The sequence below is a fragment of the Cervus canadensis genome, chromosome 25 (genome assembly GCF_019320065.1).
Source record: "Cervus canadensis isolate Bull #8, Minnesota chromosome 25, ASM1932006v1, whole genome shotgun sequence".
Taxonomy (NCBI): Eukaryota; Metazoa; Chordata; class Mammalia; order Artiodactyla; family Cervidae; genus Cervus; species Cervus canadensis.
This window is the reverse complement of record NC_057410.1, coordinates 30,873,684-30,888,853: the sequence shown is the minus strand read 5'-3', so window position 1 is coordinate 30,888,853 and position 15,170 is coordinate 30,873,684. Positions and strand designations below refer to the sequence as shown.

The 15,170-nt window shown below is 40.9% G+C and overlaps 1 protein-coding gene across 2 annotated transcripts in view; it reads right to left on the bottom strand.

The window, feature by feature from the left end:
- Positions 1-15,170, bottom strand: part of FGD6 (FYVE, RhoGEF and PH domain containing 6) — a 114,348-nt gene that overhangs the window by 42,354 nt on the left and 56,824 nt on the right. For both annotated transcript variants that reach the window (XM_043446192.1, XM_043446193.1), the window contains exon 6: positions 365-516. In XM_043446192.1, coding sequence (XP_043302127.1) covers positions 365-516 — 152 coding nt within the window. The remainder of the gene's footprint in view (positions 1-364; positions 517-15,170) is intronic.

Genomic DNA, 15,170 nt, shown 5'->3' with positions numbered 1-15,170 from the left:
CATTACTAAAGAATTAAAAAAAAAAAAAAATGTAGAGTACTGAGCTCAGTGCATCAGTGAATTCTGGCCATCTAATGTGATCAATCTAGGGGACTTCCCTGGCAGTCCAATGGTTAAGACTATAAGCCTCCACTATGCAGGGGACACAGGTTCAATCCCCTTTCGGGGAAACAAGATCATGCATGATGTGCTGTGTGGCCAAAATTAAATAAATAAAGTGATCAATCTATAGGTAATTACCAAGAAAATTCAATATATTGAAAAAGACACAATGTAAGGAACAATAAATCTTTGTCACATGCAGGTCCCTTCTGCCTTTATCTAAAATTGGAAACTCTGGGAAAGCTGGTTAGCCCATTTTTACCAGTTTGACATTCTTTCCTCCAGTTCCTTTAGGAGATCCCGATTGAGCTCATACAGCTGAGGCAAGTAGTACAGGATCTGATTTAGGATCCGGTCCTCAATCACTGGTTTCCCAAGCTGCCTGGAAGCATGGGCTACTGCGTCCCGGAAATCCTGTTACAGTTCAGAGGAGGAAAAACAATGTACACACACATACCACTTAATATAATGAAAAGCTTTTCCCCCAGTCACTCTCTTTACCACAACAATATAAACTGCAAACTGTATTTCCCATGTAGAGTTCAAATTAAAAGCACCCACTTCCTCTTACCCACTTACTTGGATAAGAAAGTACAGACAGACACACACACACACACAGACACACCCTGAGTGGCTGGGGTGGATATTTGGTTTTTAAACAGAACATGTGATATTTCTCTTAAATCATTTGGTTTGATCTCCAAACTTAGCAATTATATTAAGGAGGTATCTGGAAATTATATTGGAACTCTAAACAGTCCTTTAAATTATTCCAATACTGCTATATGAACAAAATCCATTTATTTAAAATTTATTTAAAAGTCCCCAAAAGATCTTAATTAATTTTACATTGGGAGCATCCTTTTGTCCACTTCCGGTAATTACTTGCCAACTGCTGGAACATTCTAACTGAGGCATTTGGAGGGTGGTACATTCTTGATAATCAGAGAATATTGGGTCTAAGCCCTTGTTCCTATTTTACTGTATTTCATTGAGCTAACTCCATTTTCCTCATCTGTTAAATGGGTTGAGTGAGTGAGTGAAGTCACTCAGTCATGTCCAACTCTTTGTGACCCCATGGGCTATAGATTACCAGGCTCCTCTGTCCATGGAATTTTCCAGGTAAGAGTACTGGAGTGGGTTGCCATTTCCTTCTCCAGGTTAAATGGGTTATAAGACTTTAATTAGATACTGCACACAAAGCTTTCTGCAATGTATTTGGCACACAGACGCAACAAAATATTTTAACTCTGGACTTGAAACACTCTCTTCCCTCTATCCAACCTCCCCATAAATTCAAAAGAATTTATACTTTATAGAAATTTAAAACTTTTCTCATCACACATTCTTTTTCCTTGACTTTTCCCTATAAGACTATTTATACCACGTTTTAAGACAGGTCCACCCTACCCCACCCTCTCTCTCCAGAGAACATGGAAAGGGTGAGGCTGGAGATGGTACCTGGCCAGAATTCAATATATCTTGAGGCCTACCCTCAGGGGATAAGTAAGACAATAGTAAACTGTATCACAGTCCTGAGGATTCAAAAAAAGATTGTTCCTTCTTAGAAAGGAAATTTAATTAAAAACCTTAAAGCAAAGGTTGGGTAAAACAGACTCTTTACTAGGCTTTATCTTTTTTCTCCTTTCTAACTGCTTCCCTTCAGGAATTCACTGGGCAAATCAAAAAACAAAACAAAGACCCTGATTTCTTCCCTGATCCCTTTTAATGCCTACCCCATACATACATACACTAACCATTGGTATCAGTATTTCTTGAGCTTATTGTGAAGGACAACAAACTCATATCTAATTTGAAAGTAAACAAAAGCTGCCAGAGTAATGAAAATAAAAACAACAGCAAACAAATGGGACCTAATTAAACTTAAAAGGTTTCTGCAAAGCAAAGGAAACCATAAACAAAAGGAAAATATCCACAGAATGGGAAAAAATATTTGCAAATAAAGTGACCTACAAAGAATTAATCTCCAAAATATACAACTAGCTCATGCAGCTCTATGTCAAAAAAACAAACAATCCAATCAAAAAATGAACAGAAGATCTAAATAGGTATTTCTCCAAAGAAGACATACAGATATCCAAGAGGCTCATGAAAAAATGCTCAACATGACCAATGATCAGAAAAATGCAAATTGAAACTACAAAGTATCACCTCATACTTTTATTTTATTGGGCTCCAAAATCACTGCAGATGGTGACTGCAGCCATGAAATTAAAAGACGCTTGCTCCTTGGAAGAAAAGCTATGACCAACCCAGACAGCATATTAAAAAGCAGAGATATTGCTTTGCCAACAAAGGTCCATCTAGTCAAAGCTATGGTTTTTCGAGTAGTCATGTATGGTTGTGAGAGTTGGACTATAAAGAAAGCTGAGCGCGCCAAAGAATTGATGCTTTTGAACTGTGGTGTTGGAGAAGACTCTTGAGAGTCCTTTGGACTGCAAGGAGATCCAACCAGTCCATCCTAAAGGAGATCAGTCCTGAATATTCATTGGAAGGACTGATGTTGAAGCTGAAACTCCAATACTTTGGCTACCTGATAACGAAGAACTGACTCACTGGAAAGGACTCAGATGCTGGGAAAGATTGAAGTTGGGAGGAGAAGGGGACAACAGAGGATGAGATGGTTGGATGGCATCACTGACTCAATGGACATGAGGTTCAGTAAGCTCCGGGAGTTGGTGATGGACAGAGAGGCCTAGCATGCTGCGGTCCATGGGGGTCGCAAAAAATCAGACACAACTGAGCAACTGAACTGAACTGAATCACGTCCTACAGGTCAGGATGGCATCATCAAAACATCTACAAATAATAAATGCTAGAGAGGCTGTGGAGAAAAGGGAACCCTCCTACACTGTGGGTGGGAATGTAAATTGGTACAGCTACTTAGGGGAACAGTATGGACGTTCCTTAAAATACTAAAAACAGAACTACCATATGATCCAGCAATCCCATTCCTGGGCATCTATCAAGAGAAAATCATACTTCACAAGGATACATGCAAATGTTCATTGCAGTACTATTTGCAATAGTCAAGACATGGAGGGGACTTCCCTAGTAGTCGAGTGGTTAAGATCCCTGTTTCCACTGCAGAAGGCAAGGATTCAACCCCTGGTTGAGGAACCAGATTTTGTGATTCTGCATGTCAGCCTGCACAAGAAAAGGGAAAAAAAGGAAACTGACTCCTCTTCTAAGGTACATTTTAGAGAAGTCAAATCCTATGCTCAACAAGTGCTAATAAACCCTTCATGAGTCCTCAGTGGGAGAAGGCAATAGCATCCCACTCCAGTACTCTTGCCTGGAAAATCCCATGGATGGAGGAGCCTGGTAGGCTGCAGTCCATGGGGTCGCTAAGAGTCAGACACGACTGAGTGACTTCACTTTCACTTTTCACTTTCATGCATTGGAGAAGGAAATGGCAACCCACTACAGTGTTCTTGCCTGGAGAATCCCAGGGACAGGGGAGCCTGGTGGTCTGCTGTCTATGGGGTCGCACAGAGTCGGACACGACTGAAGCGACTTAGCAGCAGCAGCAGTCGCCAGTGTGCTCAGTTGCTAAGCTGTGTCCAACTCTTTGTGATCCCATGGACTGTAGCCCACCCAAGGAATTTTCCAGGCAAGAATACTGGAGTGAGTTACCATTTCCTCCTGCAGGGGATCTTTCTGCATCTCCTGTGTCTCCTGCATTGAAAGGTGGATTCTTTACCACTGAGACACCTGGGAAACCCTCCGTACCTGGGACTAACTTTATCAGCCCAAAATAGTCATATTAACCCAAAGGAACCAAACTACTTCCACCAGTAACTAAAGAACTACTTTTACAACAAATTACTGTAATATAAAATAAGAATTCATTACTTGTATAAACTAAAATCCAGAATACCACACAAAACAACTCCACAAACCAAATGGATTGGGGCCAAATTCCACCTCCAAACAGCTTGTTTTTATCAGCACTCACATAGAGTAAGAGAAAATAGAGCTAACTTAACATTTTTGACAGTCATCAGGATTTCCAGGCAGAACTATAGAGAATGTATTTACATATCACAAATAACATCCTCAACTGTAAATACTCTCAAAGCACTATAGTTAAACATCTTCTATGGCATTTTTCATTTTCCCAGTTTAACGACTAATATAATTAAGATGCAAGAGTTCCTTTTTCAGCAAAACAAGAAGCACTGATGGGTTAAATGATGAATATGTTTGTCCCTGGCAGCAGGATGACTTTTATTTTCCAGTTAGAAGGCATTTCCTCAGCCAGGACAGTGACAGCAGTTAGCTGCTAAGTAGCTTAAGGATCTATTTGACACAGCTTTTGCTAGACTCTGCATTCCATGTCTGCCACCACTGCCAAAAAGGAAACTGGTTTATTTAAGACACAGTCAACAGAGACCAGCTAGTACGCTGTGCTGACGAGTAAGGTGGTCACCCCTAACTGGAGGTCCCTGACACACACCTGGCAAAACTGTGGTTTTTGTTTTGAGTACTACTGGGTAATGTCAGCAGTTCTGGAGGAACGAATGGCTCAAGATGACATTTTTTTTGGTTGTACTGTGCTCCTTGGAAGAAAAGCTATGACAAACCTAGAGAGCATATGAAAAAGCAGAGACATTATTTTGCCAACAAAGGTCTGTCTAGTCAAAGCTATGGTTTTTCCAGTAGTCATGTATGGGTGTGAGAGTTGAATCATAAAGTAACTGAGTACCCAAGAATTGATGCTTTTTAACTGTAGTGTTGGAGAAAACTCTTGGAGTCCCTTGGACTGCAAAATCAAACCAGTTAATCCTAAAGGAAATCAGTCCTGAATATTCATTGAAAGGACTGGTGCTGAAGCTGAAGCTCCGATACTTTGGGCATCTGATGTGAAGAGCCAACTCACTGGAAAAGACCCTGATGCTGGGAAAGATTGAAGGCAGGAGGAGAAGGGGACAACAGAGGATGAAATAGATGGCATCACCAACTCGATGGACATGAGTTTGAGGAGGCCCTGGGGGTTGGTGATGGACAGGGAAGCCTGGCGTGCTGCTGTCCATGGGGTTGCAAAAAGTCAGACATGACTGAGCGACTGAACTGAACTGTGAGGCTTGTAGGATCTTAGTTCCCAGACCAGGGATTGAACCCATGACCCCTGCAGTGGAAGCACTGGTCTTAACCATTAAACCACCAGGGAAGTCTGCCATGATGTATTTTTTTTTTAATTATGAGAGCATGTCAAAAGAGAAATATAATAATTATAAGAGCAAAAGAAGAATGTTTACGACGGCCTTCTTAACTGCACAGGGCAGCCCTGGCCCCCATCTCATTTCCCCACCCCTGGGCCACCATCCCCTGAAAGCCATGTGCAGTGGTCACAGTGCCAGATGTAACTAAGTCACGCAGAACTACACACAGTCTAACTTCTCAGCTCTTCGTGGACCTCAACCACTGCCAAACGTGTCACTGGAAGGAGGAAAAAGAAATTTTTTTAATAGAAAGGATGATTACAACATATGTCTGGTTATTCTAAATGCCAAGAGCCAGGATATTTCGGGAAAGTGTGATGACACTTAAGAGCCAGAGGCAAAACTATTTTGGGGCAGAAGAATCTAAAGTCGCCAACACCCCCTTGACTAAGTCAGTAAGGACACAAGACCATAGGACTGGTACTTTCAGTTAGATCCAGAGTATACTTTTTCACACCGGAAAAGCTGAGTAATTAACATAAATGGGGTGAGGGGAGCTATAGTATAAAAATGTTAGGTGATGGCGCCCCTGGTGGCTCAGTGGTAAAGAATCTGCCTGCCAATGCAGGAGACAGGGGTTTGATCCCTGGTCCAGGAAGATCCCATGTGCTGCGGAGCACCTCAGCCTGTGCACAACTACTAAGCCTGTGTTCTAAAGCCCAGGAGACAGAATTACTGAAGCCCACATGTGCTAGAGCCTGTGTCCCACAAGAGAAGCCCATGTATAGCCAGTAGAGAGGAGCCCCCACTTGCTGCAACTAGAGAAAAAGCCCATGCAGCAACAAAGTCCCAGCACAGTCAAAAATAAATAAACAAAAATAAAATTATTTTTAAAAGTTGGGTAAATGAGTTTTTTAAAATATCAACTACATATACTCCAGTCTATTCTTCTAACATAAAACGTACCAAAGAGTCTATATGCAAAACTAAACCACTGATACTTTAGTTCCTAATCACCACCAACTTGGCCTTTTTAGAAATAGAAATGGGTGTCCTGATGGGATGGGGAGGGAGGTGGGAGGGGGGTTCAGGATGGGGAACACATGTAAATCCATGGCTGATTCATATCAATGTATGGCAAAAACCACTACAATATTGTAAAGTAATTAGCCTCCAACTAATATAAATAAATGAAAAAATAAATAAATAAAAAAAAGAAAGAAAGAGAAGTGTAGTATAATATTATTCTTAATAATTTGAAGAAAACCTGCAAAGAACCAGATCAACTTTAAAAAAAATACTCAGTTCCTGTGAGATATTAACATACTAGTCTTACCACCTCTGATCTCCTGGGCAAAAGCAAGCAAAAATCAATGCAAACAAAATCGAGACTGAACATTTTAACGCAATGAAGCACAAAACAGAAGGCCTTGTTCGTCAGGTCAGACTTTAAATTCCCAGGGCCAAAGAGCAGCAAGTGACTTAATGACCAGTTGTCCTGACTGGCATGACCTGACCTTAGGGCATTACTTAACCACTATGATGACACAGTGAATTACAAAGACCAAATGGATATATGGGCAGACAAGGGGCTCCATAGAGCTCCCTGCCTATATGAGGGGCACTAATCACTTCATATTAAGGAAAAGCAAAGGAGCTGCTAAGATCAGAGCGCTTGGATAACTATGCAAAAGGCAGTGTGATGCTGTGAAGTAAAAATGGGGATGAGGGGTAGGCTCCACATTCATAACTTGATTTTGTTCTAAAATGAAAATATTTGACCAAGGAAGTTACTCCTCCCTTTCTCTATGTTCAGACCTGGTGATAATCTGAAAGCAAAGCCAATAAACTCAAAGGTAACACCACAGCCTACACAGCACAGCAGACATTCCAAGTAACAACTTTTAATCAATTTTTGAACATTCACTTAGCACCTGGGTTCAAAGGGACCAGAATTTAAAGTCTGGCTTTGCCATTTAGTAATGGGGTACTTTTGGCAGTTAGGTCACTTTCTTCCCTTAAAAAACAGACATGACACCCATTTGACAGGGTTGTTATGAGGACTGAAACAGATAATTTATGTAACATAGCACGCTGCAAGGGGCACAGACAGCACTCAGTAGACGGCCATTTATTTCATTAAAGGAGATTCAGTTATTTTAAATGCTCACATGAGCACCATTTACAATCACAAGTCCCTGGAAGCTTGGAAAAAGAGCTCTCAAACAGAGGTCTATGAACAGAAGGAGACATCAAAGGAAGGGAAGGAAAACCAACAGAACAGTGGCAAGACAGAGACATGCTTAACAGTGAACTTCACTCAGTGAAGGAAGCCACTCCAAACTGAAGGTTTGCGGTCCATGTCAACATACACTACAGGAGGATGCTTCAAAACTAAAAAACAAATAATAATTAAATAGTTCACAAAACTGAAAAGAGACAGTGTATTTGGTAAAACAAGATGGTCATTTTAATATGGTAACAACTGGAGGCTTCTACGAGGAAGTCTTTTATTCCTTTTATAAGGCATTTTTAAAAAAAAAAGATATATTCTATTTACTAACAAACACCTGAATGTCCACAGTAACTCTGCGTCTAACTCTATGGATTTTAAGTGGGAGTCTTCTCAAATCTTCAGGGTAATGTATATCTCAGCCTAAGGAAATTGGTGGAACAAAGATGCCTCATTACAAGTACCACTTATATACAACTTAACCAGTCCATCTTTGTTCAAAAGACCTCAAAGTCTCTGATCATTCGCTCGTAAAATGTATTATTTAAATCATGCTGTTTAGACATTTATAAAGTAAGTTTATAGATACATCTACTAGCAAATCAGATAACAAAATCAAACCAAAAAAAAACACAGTATCATTTGTACTTAATTATATTAGATGTCTAAGGTGTTTTATCTTGAAAATGGTACTTATAAACAATATTATAGCAACCTCTGGTTTGGACAACTTCTGGTACAAAAGAAGAAAAGAAATATAATTAACTAGAGCTCTACCAAACCAAGAAGTATTCATCACTTTCCTATCATTCATTTAATATATATTAATTTAGTGGGGTAACACTAAATAAAACAGACAAAAATCCCTGCTTTCATGGAGCTTACTTTCTAATGGAAGAAGAAACCTAGTAGGGTATTTTTCAGGAACAAATTCTATTTTGATGGATTTGAGTAAAAGCTTACTTGGTACAAAATTAAACAGTACAGATTTTAACTGATACAAATAATTCTAAATAACAGCACATTAACCTGAAGCATGTCCACTTCACCTGCAGCTAACACTAATTAAGTGCCTAACATTTATTTTGTATGATCACATTTAACCATTGCACCAAATGTGGTTATTATTCCCGTTTTCAAGAAGAAACCAAGGCTTGATTAATTTGTCCAAGAGCACAGTTAGTGGCAGAAGCACAATTCCTAACCACTAGCCAATTAGTCACATTCATTCATTCAATAACACTTACTGGGGGCCTTCCACACAATAGAAATGATGGGAAACTCAGAAGATATCCCTGGGTTGGGAAGATCCCCTGGGAAAGGGAATGGTAACTCACTCCAGTATTCTTACCTGGAGAATCCCATGGAGAGAGGAGCCTAGCAGGCTACAGTTCATGGAGTCACAAGGAGTTGGACATGACTGAGCGACTAACACTTTCACTTTTTTTTCTTTTCTGAAAAAAAGTGATCCTATAGGGTCGCTGTCCTCACCTAGCTTACATTTTAGAAAGTGAAGTAAAGTGAAAGTCGCTCAGTCGTGTCCGACTCTGACTCCACGGACTGTAGCCCGCCAGGCTCCTCTGTGCAAGGGATTCTCCAGGCCAGAAAACTGGAGTGGGTTGCCATTTCCTTCTCCAGGGGATCTTCCCAACCCAGGGATCGAACCCAGGTCTCCCACATTGTAGGCAGATTCTTTACTATCTGAGCCATCAGGGAAGCCCTGCATTTTAGAAGAGACTAAAAACAAACAAGTAAACAAATAAACAATATATGTGAAGTATCAAGAAGAAAACAAACACAAGAAAGTTGAAAAGGGTGGTCAAAGAAGACCTCTTTGAGGAAGTCATCTTAAGCCCACCTTAAAGTCACCTTAAACTGGAAAGATAAAGAAAGAAGTAGCTTGAACAAATGAAAGAAGGATAAATATCCCACGAAACTGCATTGGCAAAATCTCTCAGCAGAAATAACCTTAGCACTGAACTAAAAACTGAAAGCAAGCCACGATGGGACAGAACATAGTCTTTTACAACTCAGAGAAAGCCTTTCTCTCTTTCACTACCTTTTCATCTCATTGCTGCTGCTGCTGCTGCTGCTGCTGCTAAGTCACATCAGTCGTGTCCAACTCTGTGTGACCCCATAGACGGCAGCCCACCAGGCTCCCCCATCCCTGGGATTCTCCAGGCAAGAATACTGGAGTGGGTTGCCATCTCCTTCTCCAGTGCATGAAAGTGAAAAGTGAAAGTGAAGTCGCTCAGTCGTATCCAACTCTTCGCGACCTCATGGACTGTAGCCTACCAGGCTCCTCCATCCGTGGGATTTTCATCTCATTACTAGAAGCCAAATACAGAGCACCCTACAGGCACAGGGAACCATAATTCACTATCCAAATTAGATCATTTCTGACAGTTAAAGGAAGCTCTATTAACAATATTTGTTGCTGTTGTGTAGTACTAAGTCATGTTTGACTCTTTTACAACCCCATGGACTGTAGCCTGCCGGGGTCCTCTACCCACGGGATTTCCCAGGCAAGAATACTGGAGTGGGTTGCCATTCCCTTCTCCAAGCGATCTTCCTGACCTAGCAATTAAACCTACATTTCCTTCACTGGCAAGCAATTCTTTACCACTGAGTCACCTGAGAAGCCTGTTAATAATATTATGCCAAGATAATAACCAAGATGGTCAAAAGTAGACTAGGACAGATCGTCATCCTACTTACAGGACTTGGACTTGCTAAGTAATGGTTTTTATTATTAATGCAATGGGAATCATGTAAACAGCTTAATGCAGGAGAGTGACATGACCTAAAAAGTATTTTAAGAAAATCACCCTTAATCCTTCACATGAAAAAGTATTTTAAGGAAGAGACTGAAGGGATAAGAATGGAAATAGGAAGCCCAGTTAAAAGGCTGATGCTGTTTTGAGTAAGAGATGATATTCTGGACTAGGATAGTGGCAGCAAAGAGGAAATAAAATCAGCAGGATTGCTGACAGTTTGGCAAGACAGGTGAGAGGGAGAAATGAAGAACAAGTCCTAGTTTTCTGGCTTTGGCAGCTATATGGATGTCATTACTATTTTGAAAAGAGAATCTCTTTTTTCTTTGGACTCAATAGTGTATTGACTTAGAGACAATGTGTATATTGGACCATTTTTTCAAATCCAGGTCAAAGTCTAAGTGCTCATGGTAGATACTGCAGAGTAAGGTTCATATAAAACATTACTTTTAAAGTCTTGCTACTGCCTCTGCAGGCCCAATTTTTTCTCGCAAACATCAGAAGAATCAAAGCCTTCAACCAATTCTTAGAATCTTAAGTATACTTTAAATCACATGATCTCTACCTAAATCTAATTCTTTCCAATGTAATATGATAAAATTCATTAGTTTAGATTTAAAATTACTTTCATGAGCTATATCACCTAGTTCATCAAATTCAAAACAAAGAAATGATAGTGAGCTACAGTGATATATTAAAATTTTGAGTGTGACTACTGTACTGGACAGTGCAGATACTGAACATTTCTGTTTCAGAGAAAGATCTATTAATGCTAACCTAGAGTCTCAAATATGGAAAACTACTAATGGGAAATCACATATAACTGAAATAATAGCTCCTCCCAAACCACTAATATAGTGGGTTGATTTCCAAAAATTCCCACTGGGTTATCTAAAACCTGTTAGATATTTTAAAGCAGTCATATTCTATCATATAACACAGTAGTTAATTCATTTAGATGAAATCAGATAGCAGCAGCACTCAGGATTCCAACTATCCAGGATTCCAACTATACCTCTGTGGTAGAAGAATAAACATGAGCCTTAATAGCATGATCGGAGTGCTGGATTGAAACAAGAGATGGTTTTGGCTTTACCCACATTATCCTGGTGACAGAGCCCTCCTAGCAATGGTTCAGAATCTGTTTCAATGCCTGGCTGTTAAGACACCCACTAATGTTGGGCTCTGCTGAGGTACCCTTTTCACATACCAGACAGGATGTTAACATGAGGTTGGCAGATGATCTGTTCTCACTCCTACATTAAAAGCTTAGGAGGTTTTGAAGACGTACAAATCAAGGTGAGTTATGGATGATTCACTCTGTTCAACATCAGTGGGGAAGAAGCCAAGGCCATCTATCAGATCTGAGATGATAAGGGAAACATTTTGGTCTAATTGTCTATTCTTATGGTGCTTTTGTTTTGTTCCAAAAATACAGAGGTAAGAATCAGGATACATATTTTTTTAAAAAAATCAAACACTCTGGTAATGCTTTTATTGGGCTCGCCTTGTGGCTCAGTTGGTAAAGAATCCGCCTGCAATGCAGGAGACCTAGGTTTGATCCCTGGGTTGGGAAGATCCCGAGGAGAAGGGAAAGGCTACCCACTCCAGTATTCTGGCTTGGAGAATTTCATGGACTGTATAGCTAGCTCATGGGGTCACAAAGAGTCGGACACGACTGAGTGACTTTCACTTCACTTCATTTCAATGCTTTTTTAAAAGTGCTTCCCTACCTACTGGAATCAGAACTTCCTTCGTGAAAATGAAATTTTAGTTCAGGGGTAGAGGAAAAGGCATTTGAAAGCGTCAGAATTGTGAAAAGTCTACTGCCTGGTAATATTAAAATGGATACTTCATTCACTGATGCTCTACATGGGAGGAAGGAGAAGAAGAAAATATAAGAGCAACTGGAGATCCTACCGTATATTTTATAATATTAGGTTTTTTCATACTTTTTATTTCACTGATTCCTCATGACCTGAGAGATGGATTTTTTTTTTTTTTTGGCCACACCACAGCTTGTGAGACCCTGAGTTCCTTGACCAGGCATGGAACCTGGACCCTCAGCAGTGAAAGCTCAGAGTTCTAACCACTAGACAGCCATGGATTTCCCTAAACTGTTTTCTAAAATTCACATACCTAGTAAGAAACAGAATCTACTTAGCTAATGCTTCTCCAAGTGTGGTCTACAAATTGCTATAGGTATACAAAGACATCAGTCAAAAAAAGTAAGAATAAGGGATTGGAAACTTTTCTTTCCATTTGACAGCACCACGCTGCAATGGCCCAGGAGTGGCCGAGAGGAGCTACCCCACGTTGAAGGTTAAGGGTGGCGGCCGAGAGGAGCTGCCCCACGCCCGCGGTCGGGGCATCGGCCGAGAGGAGCAATCCCACGTCCAAGGAGGGGCAGCTGCTCAGGCGCAGGAGGGCTGAAAGGAGCTATTCCACGTTCAAGGTCAGAAGGGGTGGCCGTGAGGAGGTACCCCTCGTCCCAGGTAAGGAGCTGCCATGAAGAGATGCCCCACGTCCAAGGTACGAGAAACCCAAGTAAGAGGGTAGGTGTTGCGAGAGGGCACCAGAGGGCAGACACACTGAAACCATAATCACAGAAAACTGGCCAATCTGATCACAGGACCACAGCCTTGTCTAACTCAATGAAACTAAGCCATGCCATGTGGGGCCACCCAAGACGGATGGGTCATGGTGGACAGGTCTGACAGAATGTGGTCCACTGGAGAAGGAAATGGCAAACCACTTCAGTATTCTTGCCTTAAGAACCCCATGAACAGTATGAAAAGGCAAAATGATAGGATACTGAAGGAGGAACTCTCCAGGTCGGTAGGTGCCCAATATGCTACTGGAGATCAGTGGCGAAATAACTCCAGAAAGAATGAAGGGATGGAGCCAAAGCAAAAACAATACCCAGTTGTGGATGTGACTGGTGATAGAAGCAAGGCCTGATGCTGTAAAGAGCAATATTGCATAGGAACCTGGAATGTTAGGTCCATGAATCAAGGCAAATTGGAAGTGGTCAAACAAGAGATGGCAAGAGTGAATGTCGACATTCTAGGAATCAGCGAACTAAAATGGACTGGAATGGGTGAATTTAACTCAGATGACCGTTATATCTGCTACTGTGGGCAGGAATCCCTTAGAAGAAATGGAGTAGCCATCATGGTCAACAGAAGAGTCCGAAATGCAGTACTTGGATGCAATCTCAAAAACGACAGAATGATCTCTGTTCGTTTCCAAGGCAAACCATTCATTGTTACAGTAATCCAAGCCTATGCCCCAACCAGTAATGCTGAAGAAGCTGACACTGAATGGTTCTATGAAGACCTACAAGACCTTTTAGAACTAACACCCAAAAAGTATGTCCTTTTCATTATAGGGGACTGGAATGCAAAAGTAGGAAGTCAAGAAACACCTGGAGTAACAGACAAATTTGGCCTTGGAGTACGGAATGAAGCAGGGCAAAGGCTGCTAGAGTTTTGCCAAGAGAACACACTGGTCATAGCAAACACTTTCTTGCAACAACACAAGAGGAGACTCTACACATGGACATCACCAGATGGTCAACACCGGAATCAGATTGATTATATTCTTTGCAGCCAAAGATGGAGAAGCTTTATACAGTCAGCAAAAACAAGACTAGGAGTGACTGTGGCTCAGATCATGAACTCCGTACTGCCAAATTCAGACTGAAATTGAAGAAAGTAGGGAAAACCACTAGACCATTCAGGTATGACCTAAGTCAAATCCCTTATGACTATACAGTGGAAATAAGAAATAGATCTAAGGAACTAGATCTGATAGACAGAGTGCCTGATGAACTATGGACGGAGGTTAGTGACATTGTATAGGAGACAGGGATTAAGACCACCCCCATGGAAAAGAAATGCAGAAAGGCAAAATGGCTGTCTGAGGAGGCCTTACAAATAGCTGTGAAAAGAAGAGAAGCGAAAAGCAAAGGAAAAAAGGAAAGATATTCCCATTTGAATGCAGAGTTTCAAAGAATAGCAAGGAGAGATAAGAAAGCCTTCCTCAGCAATCAAAGAAATAGAGGCAAACAACAGAATGGGAAAGACTAGAGATCTCTTCAAGAAAATTAGAGATACCAAGGGAACATTTCATGCAAAGTTGGGCTCAATAAAGGACAGAAATGGTATGTACCTAACAGAAGCAGAAGATATTAAGAAGAGGTGGCAAGAATACACAGAAGAACTGTACAAAAAAGATCTTCATGAACCAGATAGTCATGATCGTGTGATCACTCACCTACAGCCAGACATCCTGGAATGTGAAGTCAAGTGGGCCTTAGAAAGCATCACTACGAACAAAGTTAGTGGATGTGATGGAATTCCAGTTGAACTATTTCAAATCCTGAAAGATGATGCTGTGAAAGTGCTGCACTCAACATACCATCAACTTTGGAAAACTCAGCAGTGGCTACAGGACCGGAAAAGGTCAGTTTTCATTCCAATCCCAAAGAAAAGCAATGCCAAAGAATGCTCAAACTACCGCACAATTGCACTCATCTCACACGCTAGTAAAGTAATGCTCAAAATTCTCCAAGCCAGGCTTCAACAATACATGAACCGTGAACTTCCAGATGTTCAAGCTGGTTTTAGAAAAGGCAGAGGAACCAGAGATCAAATTGCCATCCGCTGGATCATTGAAAAAGCAAGAGAGTTCCAGAAAAACATCTATTTCTGCTTTATTGACTATGCCAAAGCTTTTGACTGTGTGGATAACAACCAATTGTGGAAAATTCTGAAAGAGATGGGAATACCAGACCACCTGACCTGCCTCTTGAGAAACCTGTATGCAGGTCAGGAAGCAACAGTTAGAACTAGACATGGAACAACAGACTGG